General features: G+C 48.8%; 2 protein-coding genes across 4 annotated transcripts in view; one reads left to right on the top strand and one right to left on the bottom strand.

Moving 5' to 3' along the window:
* The first annotated feature begins 47 nt into the window (after positions 1 to 47).
* NDUFA2 (NADH:ubiquinone oxidoreductase subunit A2) lies at positions 48 to 17,156 on the top strand. The gene is made up of 3 exons (XM_063928778.1): positions 48 to 187; positions 8,977 to 9,083; positions 16,873 to 17,156. Exons 1-3 carry the CDS (start codon positions 84 to 86, stop codon positions 16,962 to 16,964), a joined length of 303 nt encoding a protein of 100 aa, XP_063784848.1. The 5' UTR covers positions 48 to 83; the 3' UTR covers positions 16,965 to 17,156.
* Positions 17,075 to 21,092, bottom strand: part of TMCO6 (transmembrane and coiled-coil domains 6) — a 50,444-nt gene continuing 46,426 nt past the window's right edge. For all 3 annotated transcript variants that reach the window (XM_063928774.1, XM_063928776.1, XM_063928775.1), the window contains exon 14: positions 17,075 to 17,243. In XM_063928774.1, coding sequence (XP_063784844.1) covers positions 17,205 to 17,243 — 39 coding nt within the window. In that variant the 3' untranslated portion in view covers positions 17,075 to 17,204. The remainder of the gene's footprint in view (positions 17,244 to 21,092) is intronic.

Genomic DNA, 21,092 nt, shown 5'->3' with positions numbered 1-21,092 from the left:
TGACTGGCTGAGCCGCCGTCAATCCCGCTCTTCAAGATCGTTGATTGGATGAGCCGGGTTCTCCAGTTACCAGTGGGATAAACATGGCGGCTGCCGTGGTAAGGAGCATCGGCTCCAAGCTGAGCAGGAACGTGCGGGAGGTCCGTATCCACCTGTGCCAGAGGTCTGCGGGTAGCCAGGGGGTGAGGTGAGAATGGGGGCAGCGTGCTGGGGGAGGAGGAGAGAGGTGTGCGGCGCTGTGACTGCGGGGTCACCTTACTGGCAGCTGCAATGTCACCGCTCTCAGAGGCTGGAGGGCATGCTGGGAGTTGTAGTCCCACAGCTAGAGGTGACTTCAGTATCACATTCTATGGCCCTGTACTGCTTTGTAGTGGTGGTTACAGGGGCTTCACCCTGCCATGGCCAGGCACAGTGTCACTTATAGGGGTCGTGTGTCGGTGTAAATGGCTGCAAAGTTGCAAATGGCATTTAATGGAATGCTGTTATCTATGTGTCCCCAGGGACAGCAGTATAGTATAGGAAATTAACAATTTGCATATTAATATAATTTAGGCAATACTGCCCCCTGCTGCTAATTCAAAAGTGACTTGATAACATTTTTGGTGAAGTGTAACACATGCTCTAAATATGAAATTATGTTTGATTCAAAAAGATACTGTATATAAACCCCATCTATGTGTAATAAAGACAAAGTACACCATAAGTGTGTGTTCTGTAATGGGCCCTATACACTGATAGATCCGCCGCCAAGCTGCCCGACGGCGGGGGTGGGGTGGGGCAGTGACAGAGGGAGTGAAGTTTCATCACTCCCCCCGTTACCCGTCTCCATAGCAGTGCAGGCAAGTATGGACGCTCTCGTCCATATTGGCCTGCATGCACAAGCGACGGGGCACCAGTGATGAACGAGCACAGGGTCGTGCATTGTTCATCGCTGGTGCCTCCACACTGAAAAGATATGAACGGTATCTCGTTCATTAATGAACGAGATCGTTTATATCTTTCAGTATTACCTGCCAGTGTGTAGGGCCTATTACTCTCCAGCCATTAACCCATCCTTTTATAGATAGCCTGGTTATGTGACCACTTGTAGCTTTCATGATCTATCTAAAAACAATTTAACAAAACAAACAAAAAAATCCCTGTTCTGCGCTTAGAATATAATATATTAAATATATTTACTGATAAGTTGTATCTGGAGTTGCTTCTCTCAAAGGGTATTGGTCGTTGGGTCGACCCAACTTAGGTCGTCAGTCATTAGATTGACCACTATATGTCGACATGCATTAGGTTGACAGGGACACTAGGTCGACAGGTCAAAAGGTCGACATGAGTTTTTTTTTATTTATTTTTTTGGTGTAATTTTCTTCGTAAAGAGAGGGGGAACCCCAATTAGTGCACCGTGTCCCCTCGCATGGCTCACAGGTTACCGTTCCCAATTGTAGTCCACATGGATCGTAAAGTATGAAAAAGTCCAAAAATTGCATTTTTTTTTTTTTTTTTTTTTACAAACATGTCTGCCTTTTGACCTAGTACCTGTCGACCTAATGACTGTCACCCTTAGTGGTGGCGACTTAACGACCGTATCCCCTCTCAAATATAACCCACCAGCATAGGTTTCACCAAATATTTTCAAAATAATTTATTAAAGGGGGCGCTCTGTATGTACATCTAAACTGAAAAACCTGTGGTGATGTCTTTTGATATTGTGTTTTATAACAGGCTATCAGTTTTACAAAGTGTGATATTTAGTAAAAAAACCGAGCAGACCTAGTGACGTGCAATCATTTGTTAATTCTTGTAGCAAAACATGTACACGACACAATCGTAATTGATAACTTAGTTATTTATTAAAACTTTTTTCTCAGAAAATTGACAAAAACGAGATTTATGGTAAAAACTTACCGTTGTTAAATCTCTATCTGCAGGGTACACTCGGCTCCACAAGGATTAACATCGGGGTGTAGAGTAGGATCTTGATCCGAGGCACCAACAGGCTCAAAGCTTTTGACTGTTCCCAAGATGCACAGCGCCGCCTCCTCTATAACCCCGCCTCCATGCACAGGAGCTCAGTTTCGTTAACCAGCCCAATGCAGTAGCAGGTACCAGAGACGATAATCGCTCGTAGCCAATTACACCACACACTCACCGCAGGAGAGGGTGTCAGCGGCTATGCCAATACCAACCCAAAGACGCTAAGTGCGTCAGGGTGGGCGCCTTGTGTACCTCGCAGAAAGATTTAACAACGGTAAGTTCTTACCATAAATCTCGTTTTCTGCTGCGGGGTACACTGGGCTCCACAAGGATTAACATTGGGGATGTCCTAAAGCAGTTCCTTATGGGAGGGGACGCACTGTAGCGGGCACAAGAACCCGGCGTCCAAAGGAAGCATCCTGGGAAGCAGCAGTATCTAAGGCATAGAACCTTATAAACGTGTTCCCTGAGGACCACGTTGCCGCCTTGCACAATTGTTCAAGGGTCGCAATACGGTGGGCCGCCCAAGAAGCTCCAACCGACCGAGTAGAATGGGCTTTAATGGTAACAGGAACCGGATGACCAGCCTGTACATAAGCATGTGCAATCACCATTCTAATCCATCTGGCCAGTGTCTGCTTGGAAGCAGGCCAGCCACGTTTGTGAAAACCAAACAATACAAAAAGAGAATCAGATTTCCTAATGGACGAAGTTCTCTTCACATAGGTACGGAGAGCCCGTACCACATCCAAAGACCGCTCTTTGGAAGACCACTCAGGAGAATTAAAGACCGGAACCACAATTTCCTGGTTAAGGTGGAAGACACCACCTTAGGTAATTAACCTGGCCACATTCTAAGAACCGCCCGGTCACGGTGAAAAATGAAATAGGGAGACTTACAGGATAAGGCACCCAAGTCCGAGACCCTTCTAGCTGAAGCAATCGCCAGCAAGAATAGGACCTTAAGGGAAAGCCACTTAAGGTCAGCAGAGGCAAGAGGCTCAAACGGAGACTCTTGCAAGGCCTCCCAAACCACCGACAAGACCCAAGGGGCCACAGGTGGCACATAAGGAGGCTGAATCCGTAACACACCCTGAGTGCATGTATGTACATCAGGTAGGGTAGCAATTTTTCTCTGAAACTAAACCGACAAGGTAGAGATGTGAACCTTGAGGGAGGCCAGACGCAGCCCTAAGTCCAGGCCCTGTTGTAGAAAGGCCAATAGCTTGGCCATACTAAACTTGAAAACGTCATGATTGTGAGACGCACACCAAGTAAAGTAAGCATTCCAGACCCTATGGTAAATCAGAGCAGAAGCCAGCTTATGGGCCTTCAACATAGTTTGAACGACCGCCTCAGAAAAACCCTTGGCCCTCAGGACGGAAGCTTCAAGAGCCATGCCATCAAAGCCAGACAGGCCAAATCCTGATAAACACAAGGGCTCTGAATAAGGAGGTCTGGTCGTTGTGGAAGTAGAAGGAGACGATCCCACGAGAGACCCTGGAGATCGGAGAACCAGTGCCGTCTGGGCCATGCTGGAGCGACCAGAAGGAGGTTTCCTCCTCCTTGCTTGAACTTCCGTATTACTTTGGGCAGGAGTGACACCGGAGGGAACACATACGGTAGCTGAAAGGTCCATGGAATTGCCAGAGCTTCCACGAACGCAGCTTGAGGATCCCTTGTCCTTGCTCCGAAGATCGGAACCTTGTGATTGTGTTGAGACGCCATCAGATCCACATCTGGAAGACCCCACGTGAAGTTGAAACACCTCCGGATGGAGGCTCCACTCTCTGGCGTGTACGTCCTGACGACTGAGAGAGTCCGCTTCCCAGTTCAGGACGCCTGGAATGAACACTGCGGATATAGCCGGCAGATGGTGCTCCGCCCACTGAAGAATCCGTGATACTTCCATCATTGTCATGCGGCTTTGAGTGTCGCCTTGATGATTTATGTACGCCACCGTAGTGGCGTTGTCCGACTGTACCTGAACAGGTCTGTTCTGTATTAGATGCTGGGCCATTGTCAACACGTTGAACACTGCCCGCAGTTCCAGAATATTGATCGGGAGCAGAGACTCCTCCTTGGTCCACCGACCCTGAAGTGAGTGTTGTTCCAACACCGCGCCCCAACCTCTCAGACTGGCATCTGTCGTCAGAAGGACCCAGTTGGATATCCAGAAGGGACGGCCCCTGCTCAATCGTTGGTCCTAATGCCACCAGCTCAGTGACAGGCGGACCTCTGGAGACAATGAGATCATGTGAGATCTGATCCGGTGAGGCAGGCCCTTGGTCAGAATTAACTTCTGCAGAGGGCGAGAGTGGAATTGAGCATACTCCATGTCAAAAGCCGACACCATGAGACCCAGCACTTGCATTGCCGAATGTATCGACAATTGCGGACGAGATAGGAAGCATCGAATCCTGTCCTGAAGCTTCAGGACTTTCTCCTGAGGCAGGAACAACCATTGGTTGTGAGTGTCCAATAACGCTCCCAGATGTATCATGCTCCGAGCAGGAACCAGGGAGGATTTCTTCCAGTTGATCAGCCACCCGTGTGCTTTCATGCACTGGACCGTCAGATCTGGGGAAGATCAGCAAATCGTCCAAGTACGGTAGGATCCTGACCCCTTGACGGCTGAGTGTAGCCGTCATGATCGCCATAACTTTGGTGACAACTCAGGGAGCTGTTGTCAAACCAAAGGGTAACGCCCGAAATTGGTAATGAAGGTTGCCCACCGCAAACCTCAGGTACTGCTGATGTGACACTGCAATAGGAATATGCAGGTAGGCATCCTGTATGTCCAGGGAGAACATATAGTCCCCAGGCTACAAGGCCAGAACAATAGAGCGCAGAGTTTCCATACTTGGAGACCCGCACATGCTTGTTCAAGGACTTCAGATTGAGAATGGGCCGTGAGGACCCGTTCGGCTTTGGGACTAGAGACAGCAGTGAATAGTACCCCTTGCCTCTCTGAACCAGAGACACCTGTACTACCACTCCTGTGGTCCGGAGGGAATGTACCACCGAGTGCAAAGTGTTTGTTTTTGCCGGGTCCAGGGGCACATCTGTCAGGCAAAATCGATTATGGGGGGGGGGTATTCTTGAAGGGTACGGCGTAACCTCGAGTGACTACTTCCCTTATCCAGGTATCTGAAGTGGTCTTCAACCATTCCTGGGCAAAACCTAGAAGTCACAAGTAAAAATACACAGCAGGTATATCTTTTGATACAATCCTATATTAAACAAAGACACCTGATACACTTAGCCCCCTCAGGTATAGGAGTAGCACGCTGAGTGAAATACCCTGTAATGAGGCAACCACGCAGCAGCTACATGCACACACACATCTATAGTCACAAGTGTACCATGCAGAAATTATGCACCATAAAACTGCACTGGACTAGCGATACAAAGTAATACTCAGTATGGCTATATGTGTAAACAATAGATATAACAAAGCACAGTAAATACTGGATGTATATCACAGGGTGTTTGTACCACACAACCCTGAATGTATGCACTCTTTCTTAACTAACACAGTCCCAGTGCCAGGTAGAATACTTAAGTGTCCTGTAGGAAACGCAGCACTGGCAATCAGGCGGTTCTACAGAGGAGGATTTGCCTCTGCAGTCCCAGGAACAGCTCAGCTTATCTGTGATGGCCACTGGTCGGGTGTGAAGGAGAGGAAAGCAGCTCCAGAGCGGGAACATTCGTAGAAATGGTGCCCTGGGGGGAGGGGCCACAGGTCCGACCTGCTCACCCTGCTGGCATCCCCACCGGGCGCTGCGGGCAGCTTAAAACGGGGTATTTGTACAATAAAATCCCACCATACCTGTGCCCAGGAGTGTCCCTGGTGGCTAGTGGAGCGACTGCCCAGTAATCAGTGTCCACGCCAGCGCGCGCGGCCCGCCTCCTACAGCCGCGCTGGATCGCGGTAAAGTGCGGGCCCAGGAACCCCTTACCTCCCCCGTAGCTGCGGCCCCACCATCTGGGAGGACGGCGGCGTGTGTGTGACTCACGTTTAGAAGAAACCGGCGCCTCCGCTGCAGTGACCCGGCAACCAGGGCGCGGGAGTATACAGCACCGCTGGGGGTGAGGGAGCTGCAAACAGAAAAGTATGTGAGACTTTGCCTGCTGCAGCCCTTGAAGTCTTTTGTAGAAAAATCTTCATCTTTCTGTCATTTAAGCTATCAATGGACTGCTTCAGGCAGCCCTTCTGTTAACTGCCTGCATACTGCATGGCACCAACTTACAAACTAAGCTCCTGTGCATGGGGGTGGGGTTATAGAGGAGGTGGCGCTGTGCATCTTGGGAACAGTCAAAAGCTTTGAGCCTGTTGGTGCCTCGGATCAAGATCCTACTTTACACCCTGATGTTAATCCTTGTGGAGTCCAGTGTACCCTGCAGCAGATAAACCATCATAGTTTACATACACCATTGACAAGGAATCTGTTACCACTAAACTGCAGATGGAAATTGCTACTCTTTGTGTCGCCCTAGCACTAGGAAGCAAGCTTGTGACAGAGGCGGCTTGCAGTGTTGTGGACACGTATGCACAGGTGGTGATTGCTAAACCGCAACTTTTCCTGCCTGGGGGTGGCAGAGGGCAGACTGCTTCAGCAAGGTGCTGCCATAAATGCAGGGTGGCTGCCCAGCTGAAATAGCCTAGCGGGAATACTATAAGAAGGTACTTTAGTGTTCATTCCTGCACCTGTGCAGTTACGCTTTCCTGCCTGGGGTGTTGCTCTCTGCTCTGGTGCTTCTAGCACACTCTGGTCTGTATCTGAGTTCCAATGTAGGAATATGGTTGTACCAAATGCGCCAATGTTTGATCCTTCAGTGCTTTAGTCGGTCCTATATGAACTTAGAGCAAGTAAAGTAGAACTAAACCTGAAAATGAATACGAACCTATATTGGAACTTTATTTTTAAGCAACCGTCTTTTTTTTTTTTTTTTTTTTTTTTTTTTTTATACATTCTCATAAGTAGCAGCAGCTTCTTCTGACTGAGGACATGATGATGATGATGTGTCCCATCACCGTGCCCTGTTCTTTGTTCCTACCCTTCTAAGATCCATTACTGTGATCTGCTCCCATTGGTTTTGGAAGAAAAGGATGCATTTGCGCTAAAGCAACCTTTACATCTTGAGCTATATTTCCATTTTAAAGCGGATGTATACTACAACGGTTGTGGAAATGTTATAGATCAGTGGTTCTCAAACGTGGTCCTCAAGGCACCCCCAACAATCCAGGTTTAAAGTGTATCCATGCTTGGCCACATGTGACTTAGGGGTCATTCCGAGTTGATTGCTCGCTAGCAACTTGTTGCAGCTCTGTGATCAGGTTAAATCTCGTCAAAACTGCGTATGCACCGCAATGCGCAGGCGCACCGTGAGGGTACAAAGACGATCGGTGCTGGGCGATGGATTTAACGAAGAATCCATTTGCACAGCCGATCGCAAGGTGATTGACAGAGGGCGTTTGTGGGTGTCAACTGACCGTTTTCTGGGAGTGTTTGGAAAAACGCAGGCGTGTCCAAGCGTTTGCAGGGTGTGTGACGTCCATTCCGGGACCGGACAGGCTGAAGTGATCGCAGCGGATGAGTAAGTCCAGAGCTACTCAGAAACTGCAAAAAACTTTTTTCTGCCGTCGGCTGCAACAGCGTTCGTACACTTGCAAAGCGAAAATACACTCCCCCATAGACGGCGACTATCTGATCGCAGCGCTGCAAAAAGTTGCGAGCGATCAACTCTGAATGACCCCCTTAATTAGCACCTCACCCAATTTGATCTAACCATCTGTGCTTGAGCCATGGATATACCATAAACCTGGACCGTTGGGGTGCCTTGAGGACCTCTGTTATAGATGGTTTTCCCTGTCTGTGCTGAATTCCGAGAATGTTACAAGAAAGTTATTCGCTACATCACCTTTGCTTTCACTAATGAGAGAGTGTCTGTGTGTGTCTTCTTTGAGATATGGCAGAGGGGGTGGCCATTTATTACGTGTCCATCACAAGAGCTATAATGGCCGGTAAATACAGAAACTATATTAAGAAGCTTGGGAACACAATTGCTCAGCCTTATGGTAATTTCCACAATTGCTTTGTGTTCCTTTATAGACCATTATTACCATGCCAAGCTGAAATGATAAAGCATAGCCTTTCTGTAAAAGGGATGGAAATGGTAGGCACCAACTGCGCAAACCCCTTCTGCTGCCCTGTGGTATCACGATCAGATCACCCTATACCTGAAAATTGAAATATGAATAGATGGGGTGTAATACCACAAAAAGGCGCTAGGAGTTCCGTGGATAACTTGGAACAGCTTAAAGACCATTCAATATGCACAATAAAAACAATGTGAACACAATACTTTAAAAGACAAAAGAACACAAGTACTTTCTGTAAGGGAGAATACTAGCGAGTCCCAAAGACAATCTAAAAGTCCATGGATTGTCCCATATTTCTGTAAAAGGGATCTTGTGCTCTACAGGCGTGACCTTCCGGTAGCTGTTTGCAGGCGATCTGTTTGCTAGAACACCGTGACAGCACTGATTGACCGGTAGTCTTGAGGCTTGACTTTAGTTTACTGATTTCCCTACTGGCACAGTGAGAGACGGACCTCGCACCATAGCTGCACCTCCCCACCAGTGGCTCTTACTGCTGCAACGGGAGGACCAGACACCATAGAGTTTACAGCCGTGTGAAGAAGGGAGAGACTAGGCAAATGACAGGTCACTAATACTAGTTTAAAAATAATCTCCAGGCACCCTTTGCAGGTGCATATGGGCAATTCAGGTATGTTGTTTAACAGGATTCAGTTTATTGTAGTGGGCAGGAATATGGGCATGTGTTTGATATGCACAGGTTGGGGGTATTGTGGGTAGAGCTTATAATTTTCCAATATTGCCTTTTAAAATCTATGATTATTGTTAAGTACAAGCGTTAAAGGGATGGGCTTTGATGAGATGAGCTGTTTAGTTTTTATTGTTTTTGTTTTTTATCCTAGAGATTTTATTGAACAGAACTATGTGGAACTGAAGAAGGCTAATCCGGAATTCCCCATACTGATCAGAGAATGCTCAGAGGTGCAGCCCAAACTGTGGGCGAGATACGGTGAGTATGCGACAGTGATCATTGGCCAGGCGTGCACCATTGCAAGCTGTTATGTCGCACACATCCCTTACAGCGAGTATATCATTATAATGGGGGAATGTATATCTAAAGTGACAAGGATTTAATATTGGTATTAACACTGAAATTGTCTGATTTCTGATTGTGTTGCTGTGTAGGTTTGTAATGTGCAGGTATAATTTATTGCCAATAATTAATTTCTGAGGCTCTTTTGGAAATACGTAACAGTCCAGCCAATTACTTTAATTGGGCTCAATTGTCACCTCCCACCATCCTTTGTTTCCAGCCAGGGGCTGTAGTAGGCACGTGTTGTCTAAATATTTGCCAGGTGGTATTGCAGCATTAAGCCGACAAAGGAAGATCCTTCCTCTGGGCAACAGGCCAGTATCGGCCACAAGCCTCATGACTAGAACCTGTCGGTGCAGATGGAAAATTTATGGTGCGCCCGCAGGCTTACAACAGTAATTTTTCACTGTCCTCTACCCACATTTACCAACATTGGTTTATTAATGGGCATATGGGTCACCACACCCAACATGACATCCGCCCAATTGCCAGTATTAACTTGGTCAGATGTGATAATAGGATTTCATCACAAGGGGGCAGTAGTTGGTAACATGCGGCAGCTTTTTATGTACGGGCCTGGTACAATAGCCCTGAAAGTACATTCAGACCAATAACCACGCCTTCGCAGAGTAGCACTTAGGGGGAGATTTATGAAACTTTGGAGAGAGAGAAAGTGGAATGAGCTAAAAGTACCATCCAATCAGCTTACAACTGCCATGTTACAGTCTTTGTTTAAAAAATGGCAGTTAGGAGGTGATTGGTTGGTACTTTATCTCTATCCCAGGTTTGATACAATTCCCCCTTGTCAGTTCGTCCTTATTTATAAGAAAAATATTGGACTTTCAAGATACACTACGTATAGCATTAAAGGCAAGATGTATTAAGTCTAGAGAAGGCATAAAGAAGTGATAAGTGCAAGGTGATAACGCACCAGCCAATCAGCTTGTAACTGTCAATTTACATATTGGAACTGATTGGCTGGTGCGTTATCACTTCTTTATGCCTTTAAGTTATCTGCTCACTGGATCAAAGGAGCCAAGGCCAAACCATGGAAAATCAGTCCAGATCATTATTCTTCCTCCACCAAATGTTACAGTTAGCAGGACAGATTTGTGCATGAAGCTTTTCCTGGCATCTGCAGCACCTAGATTCATCCATCAGGGTGCTTCCACTGTTCCAGAGTCCAATAGTAGGATGCTCAAAACCATTTCAAATGACTCGGCATTGTGTCTTGTATGCAGCTTCTTCGCCATCTAAACCTCCCAGTAATCCGCTGCGGTGCTGTTGTTGCTTCCAGAGGCAGTGTGTGTTTCAACCAAGGTCAGACCATCTGTACATCCTACAGCACTTGGCAGTCCTGTTCTGTGAGTTCGTGCAACCTGCGGCTTTGTGGCTGAGCTTCTTCTGTTCTTAGACTCTTCCACTTCATCAGAACAGCTCATACAGTGGACTGGGCCATCTCTAGCATCTAATGTTTGCCTGTGGGGTGCATGGATGGATGCTTGATTTTTATCCACCTGTTTGCAATGCCGAAGATGAAGTGCCTAAACACACTTACTAGAAGGGTTGTCCACAATTTGATTTTGGAAACCTTGTACATCTGTAATATGTGTTTGTTTTAGAGCATGTCAACAGCAATTATTTCCTTTGCTGACCTTTTTAAAAGTAGATAGATAGATATAGATATAGATATATATATATATACAGTGTGATGTGCTGTCCCTGACGACTGGGTATATCCCCGAAACGCCGTTGGAACAATAAAATTATGCTATTTTAAAATGCATTGAAAGTCTGCTGGAGTGCCGCCGAATTTTGCAAACTATATATATCTCCTATATATTAGCTCAGATCTGTGACTTTGTGCCTCATTTGCTAACGCTGGGCGGAGTCACAACACTGGGCGGAGTTAGTCAAATGAGTCACAGATCTGGGCAAATCTATAGGAGACTAGGAGCAGAAGCAGATAGTATGGCCATGGCACAGGCAGGGGTGCATACCTCCCAGCTTTCTTCAGGCAGACAGGGGTGCATACCTCCCAGCTTTCTTCAGGCAGGAGGGACACACGCATAGCGAAAATGGGGCGTGGCAAACAAAATGGGGCGTGGCTTCACGGAAGGGCCCCCGTTTTCGTCAGTGGGGGGGCACGCCCAGCGCTCTGTGAGCTGCTGGCATGCCTCCAGGGGCGGATTATGAGTCCGGGGGGCCCAGGGCACTTGAGACAGGGGAGCCCTATCTCATCGCTGTGCCTGCTGTGGGGTTGGGGGCGTGGCCTAATCGTGCCCCGCGTGGCCACGCACCCTTATGCAAATTCTGGGATTTTTTTTTTTTATATGGAATTTTGGCCCCTCAGCTAGGGCTAAATCCAGAGGAGGTGGTCGCTCCCCCCTACACACCCGCACAGGCAGAAGAAAGCAGGGAGGCTGCTGCCTCCCTGTAACACCACAGACCTGCCAATACGCAGCAGCGTGTGCTGACTGTAGCTCAATGCTGCCGCTGGCAGGACGGGGGAGCTTCTAAGCTGGGACAGAGCTACTCCAGCCAGGGGGCCCCCTAAAACTGTGGGGCCCATGGTACGTACCCCCCCTTAATCCGGCTCTGCTGCCGGAACCCCGGGACAGTTGGGAGGTATGGGGGTGTGTGAGGGGGTATGCCGTACAGACAGACAGGCACCGGCTCACTGTGTGCTTGACCCCCCCACATCAGCATACTCAGCAGGGTCTCTCTGGCGCGGAGGAGCGTCACTTTCTAGCACACTCCACTCTTCTTAGCTGCAGTTTTGTAGGGCACCTGCCGCTGTGCAGGTTCCGTACTGCCTCTGTTATCTCCAGCCCCGGAAACCCCACCGCTAGCTGCAGCGCTGCCGCACGCAGTGAGGTGCGCCCAGCTCCTTCACACACTTTAGCCAGCGGGTAGCGCTGCAGAAGTCCGAGCTGCTTGCAGGCTCCGACACCCTCCTCCCTCCAGCGTCTCCTGGGAGCTAACCAGTCACTCCCAGTCTCCCCTTACCACAGTGCCCGGCAGCCGCGAGGTCCGCGCCGCGTGCATGCTATGACCCCCTCCTCCCTCCAGTCGTAGCATCTCCTGGGGGCTAACCAGTCACTCCCAGTCTCCCCTTACCACAGTGCCTGGCAGCTGCGCGAGGTCTGCGGTGTGTGACTGAGAGGGGGGAGGGATGCTGACGGGCAGAGGAAACAGGACTCCAGCCTGAGAGAGTCAGCCACGCCAAGTCTCCATCAGCAGCAGATCCCAACAGGTTGGAGTGGAACAGCAGCAGCCAGCAGCAGTGACTCCGGTAAGACACATCTGTCTGTCACCCCTGTCCTGGCCCCGTCGCCCCTGTCCTGGCCCCGTCGCCCCTGTCCTGGCCCCGTCACCCCATGCCCTCCAACTACCTTTTTGGCAGGTACAGTACCCGCAGCGCCTCCAGACCCCCCCTCAATGCACCACACCTCCGCACCTTCCCCTCCACCACATGCGGCACTCCACCCCTCCCCCACACGCTGTGCCTCCAGACCCCCTACACCACCCGTGGCTCCCACTCCTATGCCCCTCCACCACCCACAGCACCTCCAGACCCCCTCCACCCCCCATATGTCTCCCACCACACCTGCCCCCCTCCACCCGCAGCATCTGCAGTCCCCACCCATGGCACCCCCGCACCTGACGCGCCTCCGGACACCCTTCCCAATCCGCCGCACCACCCGTACCTGCCCCTCCCCTACCCACGGTGCCTCCAGACCCCCTACCCCACCCCTGGCACCCCAACCCCTTCCCATCCCACAGCACCTACGGAACCCTTCACCCATCCGCAACATCCCCGCACCTGCCCCTCTCCCACCCGTGGCATTCCTGCCACTCCCCCACCTACAGTGCCTCCGGACCCCTCCCCCATCTGCAGCCCCCACTCCTCTGCCCCTCCCCCACCACCTCCTGACCCTTCCCCATGCGGCCCCCCCCCCGCTTCCGCCCCCCCTCCACCCGCAGCATCTACAGACACCCTCCCCCATCCGCAGTCCACCCCGCACCCGCTACATTCTGTACATCGTGCCCTGCAGGTGCTGTTCACGCCGTCGCAAGGGGCTGCGCCTCCTTCACCATCGCACGCCCTTTCATTGTGCAATATTTAACCACTAACAAAGAAATGCAGGTAATACTCCATATAATACAAATATTAAACCCCAGAAAGGCATGCAAGGGTTAAGGGGGCGTAGCCCCTTGCGACGGTGTGAAGAGCGCCCGTAGGACGCGATGAAGCACCTAATAAATATATATATATATATATATATATATATATAGCTTTATATTACCGGCACTCCTCATTATAGCTGGCTGCCCTCACAAGATAGGATGGATGCAATCGATAGGTGCGGCACTCCAGTCAGAGAGAATTTCACATACAACCCATTTGCCTGTATGTGAAATTCTCTCTGACTGGAGTGCCGCACCTATCGATTGCATCTTGTGTGTGTGTGTGTGTATATATATATATATATATATATATATATATATATATATATATATATATATATATATATATATATATATATGTGTGTGTATGTATATACTGCTCAAAAAAAATAAAGGGAACACTTAAACAACACAATGTAACTCCAAGTCAATCACACTTCTGTGAAATCAAACTGTCCACTTAGGAAGCAACACTGATTGACAGTCAATTTCACATGCTGTTGTGCAAATGGAATAGACAACAGGTGGAAATTTCTGGCTGATGTTTTGGTCACTTTTGAAAGCTGGCGGTGCTTTCACTCTAGTGGTAGCATGAGACAAAGTCTACAACCCACACAAGTGGCTCAGGTAGTGCAGTTCCTCCAGGATGGCACATCAATGTGAGCTGTGGCAAGGTTTGCTGCATCTGTCAGTGTAGTGTCCAGAGCATGGAGGCGCTACCAGGAGACAGGCCAGTACATCAGGAGACGTGGAGGAGGCCGTAGGAGGGCAACAACCCAGCAGCAGGACCGCTACCTCCGCCTTTGTGCAAGGAGGAAGAGGAGGAGCATTGCCAGAGCCCTGCAAAATGACCTCCAGCAAGCCACAAATGTGCATGTGTCTACTCAAACGATCAGAAACAGACTCCATGAGGGTGGTATGAGGGCCCGACGTCCACAGGTGGGGGTTGTGCGTACAGCCCAACACCGTGCAGGACGTTTGGCATTTGCCAGAGAGCACCAAGATTGGCAAATTCGCCAGTAGGCGCCCTGTGCTCTTCACCGATGAAAGCAGGTTCTCACTGAGCACATGTGACAGACGTGACAGAGTCTGGAGACGCCAAGGAGAACGTTCTGCTGACTGCAACATCCTTTAGCAGGACTGGTTTGGCAGTGGGTCAGTAATGGTGTGGGGTGGCATTTCTTTGGGAGAGGGCTGCATAGCCCTCCATGTGCTCGCCAGAGGTAGCCTGACTGCCATTAGGTACCGAGATGAGATCCTCAGACTCCTTGTGAGACCATATGCTGGTGCGGTTGGCCCTGGGTTCCTCCTAATGCAAGACAGTGCTAGACCTCATGTGGCTGGAGTGTGTCAGCAGTTTCTGCAAGACAAAGGCATTGATGCTATGGACTGGCTCACCCGTTCCTCAGACCCGAATCCAATTGAGCACATCTGGGACATCATGTCTCGCTCCATCCACCAACGCCACGTTGCACCACAGACTGTCCTGGAGTTGGCGGATGCTTTAGTCCAGGTCTGGGAGGAGATCCCTCAGGAGACCATCCGCCACCTCATCAGGAGCATGCCCAGGCATTGTAGGGAGGTCATACAGGCACGTGGAGGCCACAGACACTACTGAGCCTCATTTTGACTTGTTTTAAGGACATTACATCAAAGTTGGATCAGCCTGTAGTGTAGGGGTGGGCAACAGGCGGCCCGCGGGCCGGATGCGGCCCGCGGACCGATCGTGCCTGGCCCGCTGTGCCCCATTAGAGTGCAATGACAAGCGGCCTGACAGGCCGCTTGTCATTGCACTGCTCTCAGACGAGGCGCCGCTGAGGAAATCCCGGTCACGTCACAGGGTCAGCTGACCGGGATTTCCTCTGTTACCAATCGCGCTGGGCGCAGAGCCGGATTAAGGGGGGAGCCGGGGGGTGGTGATCTGCGGCGCTGCGCTCCCCATGGGTTGCCCTGACAACCTAATTACAGCCGCGGCACCGCAGAGAAGAGAAGGACAGCTGCAACGGCTCAGCTGCAGAGACAAAAGTAAGCTGGCTGTATTTTTTTTTTTAGTTTTTTTTTTTTATAATGCTGCTATTTATTAAATTGGAATATTTGGCTCTGTATCGTGTTGGCTTGGTGTGTATACGTAATGTGTGTACTATATATATATATATATATATATATATATATATATATATATATATATATATATATATATATATATATATATATATATATATATATATATATATATATATATATAGTATATGTGTGTTTGTAAACATATACTGTATATATATATATATATATATATATATATATATATATATACACATACATATACATATATATATATACATACATACATACATACATACATACATACATACATACATACCTACCTACCTACCTACCTACCTACCTACCTACCACGGGCAGCACAACCGTTGACTAGAAGTAAAGTCCCCTCCGGAGGGCACCGGGATCCCAATAATAGACCTCCTTCAGGGAACCATTAGTACCCGGGGGCGCTGTCTGCTGTAATGTGTAAAAAGGGGGACGCAGCCTGCCGTAATGTGTAAAAAGGGGACGCAGTCTGCCGTAATGTGTAAAAAGGGGACGCAGTCTGCCGTAATGTGTAAAAAGGGGACGCAGTCTGCCGTAATGTGTAAAAAGGGGGACAATGTCTGCCGTAATGTGAAAAAACGGGGGCGCTGTCTGCCGTAATGTGTAAAAAGGGGACGATGTCTGCCGTAATGTGTAAAACGGGGGCGCTGTCTGCCGTAATGTGTAAAAAGGGGGACGATGTCTGCCGTAATGAGTAAAAAGGGGACGCAGTCTGCCGTAATGTGTAAAAACGGGGGACGATGTCTGCCGTAATGTGTAAAAACGGGGGCGCTGTCTGCCGTAATGTGTAAAAAGGGGGACGATGTCTGCTGTAATGTGTAAAAAGGGGACTCTTTGAGTATTTTGTGTGTGGCCCTCGAATATTCGCTGGAAGTGTTAAGCGGCCCCCCAGCTGAAATAATTGCCCACCCCTGCTGTAGTGTGTTTTTTCCACTTTATTTTGAGGGTGACTCCAAATCCAGACCTCCATGGGCTAATAAATTTGATTTCCATTGATAATTTGTGTGATTTTGTTGTCAGCACATTCAACTATGTAAAGAACAAAGTATTTAATAAGAATAATTCATTCATATCTAGGATGTGTTGTTTAAGTGTTCCCTCCCCCAACTTTTGCTTGGTTTACCATCCATGTGGACTATGACTGGGAATAGTAACCTGTGCACAGTGGTAGCGGAGCGAGACCACGCAGGGTCTATGTTACCACTAATTGGGGTCACAGGTGATGAAATATGCATAATGACCCCCCAAAAAAAATTGTCTACCATTTCAACCTTTTTGTACCTGTTGACCATCTAATAACTGTAGATCTTCTATACCACACCCAGCTCGGAGTGTTCTTGGGTATACAAATTGGATATTTCTACCTTCTATACCTTTTACTAAACCATCCAATGTCTCCATGCAGATTTTGGGAAAGAAGTGTGCCTCCCACTGACTAATCTGAAAGCTGAGCAGGTCGCCAAAGCCCTGGAGTCCGTAGTGAATAGCAAGCCATGAAGAGTTCTATTTATTCATCACCGTTGTAGGAGAAGCCACGAGTATTGCTGGGAGTCCTCGGTAGTAGCTGTGGACTGCGCTACTGATCCTACAACAGAACGGACGCTGTCTGTGTATGAAAAATTATTTGTTTATTAGAAAATTGTAAAGACTTATTATTCATATGACACCAATAAACGTATGTGAGAATTATGTCCTTGTTTTTTTCTGCAGTCACTATTCTTCTGTCTAGGCTGCTGCTTACTCCGTGGATGGACAGCCGCTGCTGTCATCTCTCCTCTGAAAAGAACAAAATAGGTAGATATGGTATACATCCGCCAATATAACCTAGAGCAAAGTTACCAGGAATAGGTGATCTGTGGAACTACACATGCCAGCATTCCCTGCCACAGTTTGCTGTTAGGTAATACTAAAACTATGGCAGGGCGTGCTGGGATGTGTAGTTCCACAGCAGCCTACCCCTGGTATAGCATAATAAAATACATTTTATATTTCTCTAACGTCCTAGTGGATGCTGGGGACTCCGTCAGGACCATGGGGAATAGCGGCTCCGCAGGAGACAGGGCACAAAAGCAAGCTTTTAGGATCACATGGTGTGTACTGGCTCCTCCCCCTATGACCCTCCTCCAAGCCTCAGTTAGGTTTTTGTGCCCGGCCGAGAAGGGTGCAATCTAGGTGGCTCTCTTAAAGAGTTACTTAGAAAAAGTTTTTAGGTTCTTTATTTTCAGTGAGTCCTGCTGGCAACAGGCTCACTGCATCGAGGGACTTAGGGGAGAGATTTTCAACTCACCTGCGTGCAGGATGGATTGGATTCTTAGGCTACTGGACATAGCTCCAGAGGGAGTCTGAACACAGGGCTCGCCCTGGGGTTCGTCCCGGAGCCGCGCCGCCGACCCCCCTTGCAGACGCTGAAGATGAAGAGGTCCGGAACCAGGCGGCAGAAGACTCTGTCTTCATCAGGTAGCGCACAGCACTGCAGCTGTGCGCCATTGTTGTCAGCACACTTCACACAGCGGTCACGGAGGGTGCAGGGCGCTGGGGGGGGGCGCCCTGGGCAGCAATGTATAATACCTGTATGGCGAAAAATACATCACATATAGCCCTTGAGGCTATATGGATGTATTTAACCCCTGCCAGATATCTAAAACTCCGGAGAAGAAGCCCGCCGAAAAGGGGGCGGGGCCTATTCTCCTCAGCACACAGCGCCATTTTCCCTCACAGAAAGGCTGGTGGGAAGGCTCCCATGCTCTCCCCTGCACTGCACTACAGAAACAGGGTTAAAACAGAGAGGGGGGGCACTGATTTGGCGATATGTATATATATTAAAATGCTATAAGGGAGGAACACTTATATAAAGGTTGTCCCTGGATAATTATAGCGTTTTGGTGTGTGCTGGCAAACTCTCCCTCTGTCTCCCCAAAGGGCTAGTGGGTCCTGTCCTCTATCAGAGCATTCCCTATGTGTGTGCTGTATGTCGGTACGTGTGTCGACATGTATGAGGAAAATATTGGTGAGGAGGCGGAGCAAATTGCCTGTAATGGTGATGTCACTCTCTAGGGAGTCGACACCGGAATGGATGGCTTATTTATGGAAATTACGTGACAATGTCAACACGCTGCAAGCCGGTTGACGACAAGAGAGGGCCGGCGAACAAATTTAGTATCTGTCCAGGCGTCTCAAACACCGTCAGGGGCTGTAAAATGCCCATTTACCTCAGTCGGTCGACACAGACCCAGACACGGACACTGATTTCAGTGTCGACGGTGAAGAAACAAACGTATTTTCTTTTAGGGCCACACGTTAAGGGCAATGAAGGAGGTGTTACATATTTCTGATACTCCAAGTACCACAAAAAAGGGTATTATGTGTGAGGTGAAAAAACTACCTGTAGTTTTTCCTGAATCAGATAAATTAAATGAAGTGTGTGATGATGCGTGGGTTTCCCCCGATAGAAAATTATTGGCGGTATACCCTTTCCCGCCAGAAGTTAAGGCGCGGTGGGAAACACCCCTCAGGGTGGATAAGGCGCTCACACGCTTATCAGAACAAGTGGCAGTACCATCTACGGATAGGGCCGTACTTAAGGAGCCAGCTGATAGGAGGCTGAAAAATATCCTAAAAAGTATACACATGCTGGTGTTATACTGCGACCAGCGATCGCCTCAGCCTGGATGTGCAGAGCTGAGGTGGCTTGGTCGGATTCCCTGACTAAAAATATTGATACCTTTGACAGGGACAGTATTTTATTGACTATAGAGCATTTAAAGGATGCATTTCTATATATGCGAGATGCGCAGAGGGATATTTGCACTCTGGCATCAAGAGTAAATGCGATGTCCATATCTGCAAGAAGATGTTTATGGACACGACAGTGGTCAGGTGATGCAGATTCCAAACGGCACAAAGATGTATTGCCGTATAAAGGGGAGGAGTTATTTGGGGTCGATTCATGGGACCTGGTGGCCAGGGCAACTGCTGGAAAATCCACCGTTTTTTTTACCCTAAGTCACATCTCTGCAGAAAAAGACACCGTCTTTTCAGCCTCAGTCCTTTCGTCCCTATAAGAGTCATATCTGCCCAGGGATAGAGGAAAGGGAAGAAGACTGCAGCAGGCAGCCCATTCCCAGGAACAGAAGCCCTCCACCGCTTCTACCAAGTTCTCAGCATGACGCTGGGACCGTACAGGACCCCTGGATCCTATAAGTAGTATCCAAGGGGTACAGATTGGAATGTCGAGAGGTTTCCCCCCTCGCAGGTTCCTGTAGTCTGCTGTACCAAGGTCTCCCTCCGACAGGGAGGCAGTATTGAAAACAATTCACAAGCTGTATTCCCAGCAGGTGATAATAAAATTACCCCTCCGACAACAAGGAAAGGGGTATTACTCCACACTATATGGTGGTACTGAAGGCTAGGTGAGACCTATTCTAAATCTGAAAAATTTGAACACTTACAAGGGTTCAAATCCAGATGGAGTCACTCAGAGCAGTGATAGCAAAGAACAAGGGGACTATATGGTGTCCCGGGACATCAGGGATGCTTACCTCCATGTCCCAAAATTTGCCTTTTCTCACCAAGGGTACCTCAGGTTCGTGGTACAGAACTGTCACTATCAGTTTCAAGACGATGCCGTTGGATTGTCCAAGGCACCCCGGGTCCTTACCAAGGTAATGACCGAAAGGAGGATTCGTCTTCAAAGAAAATGGACGACCTCCTGATAAGAACAAGGTCCAGAGAACAGTTGGAGGTCGGAGTAGCACTATCTCAAGTAGTTCTACGACAGCACGGGTGGATTCTAAATATTCCAAAACCGCAGTTGTTCCGACGACACGTCTGCTGGTCCTAGGGATGATTCTGGACACAGTCCAGGAAAAGGTGTTTCTCCCAGAGGAGAAAGCCAGGGAGTTATCCGAGCTAATCGGGATCCTCCTAAAACCAGGAAAAGTGTCAGTGCATCATTGCACAAGAGTCCTGGTAAAAATGGTGGCTTATTACGAAGCGCTTCCATTCGGCAGATTTCACGCAAGAACTCTTCAGTGGGATCTGCTGGACAAATGGTCCGGATCGCATCTTCAGATGCATCAGCGGATAACCCTATATCCAAGGACAAGGGTGTCTCTCCTGTGGTGATTACAGAGTGCTCATCTTCTAGAGGGCCGCAGATTCGGCATTCAGGATTGGATGCTCGTGACCACGGAGGCCAGCCTGAGAGGCTGGGGAGCAGTCACATAAGGAGTGTGATGAAGTCTGGAGAATTCTCTCCACATAAATATACTGGAGCTAAGAGCAAATTTATAATGCTCTAAGCTTAGCAAGACCTCTGCTTCAAGGTCAGCCGGTATTGATCCAGTGGGATAACATCACGGCAGTCGCCCACGTAAACAGAAAGGGCGGCACAAGAAGCAGGAGGGCAGTGGCAAAACTGCAAGGATTTTTCGCTAGGCGGAAAATCATGTGATAGCACTGTCAGCAGTGTTCATTCCGGGAGTGGACGACTGGGAAGCAGACTTCCTCAGCAGGCACGACCTCCACCCGGGAGAGTGGGAACTTCATCGGGAAGTTTTCCGCATGATTGTGAACCGTTGGGAAAGACCAAAGGTGGACATGATGGCGTCCCGCCCGAACAAAAAA

Source organism: Pseudophryne corroboree, chromosome 6, assembly GCF_028390025.1.
Source record: "Pseudophryne corroboree isolate aPseCor3 chromosome 6, aPseCor3.hap2, whole genome shotgun sequence".
NCBI lineage: Eukaryota > Metazoa > Chordata > Amphibia > Anura > Myobatrachidae > Pseudophryne > Pseudophryne corroboree.
Note: the sequence above shows the minus strand (reverse complement) of the source record. Positions and strands in the feature narration are given on the sequence as shown.

Bases quoted from the DNA above. Each gene is read 5' to 3' on its own strand.
- NDUFA2 (XM_063928778.1), top strand. From the start codon at position 84: ATGGCGGCTGCCGTGGTAAGGAGCATCGGCTCCAAGCTGAGCAGGAAC. The intron at 188-8,976 runs GTGAGAATGGGG...TTTTTATCCTAG, and splicing joins GCGGGTAGCCAGGGGGTGAG to AGATTTTATTGAACAGAACT. The intron at 9,084-16,872 runs GTGAGTATGCGA...GTCTCCATGCAG, and splicing joins CAAACTGTGGGCGAGATACG to ATTTTGGGAAAGAAGTGTGC.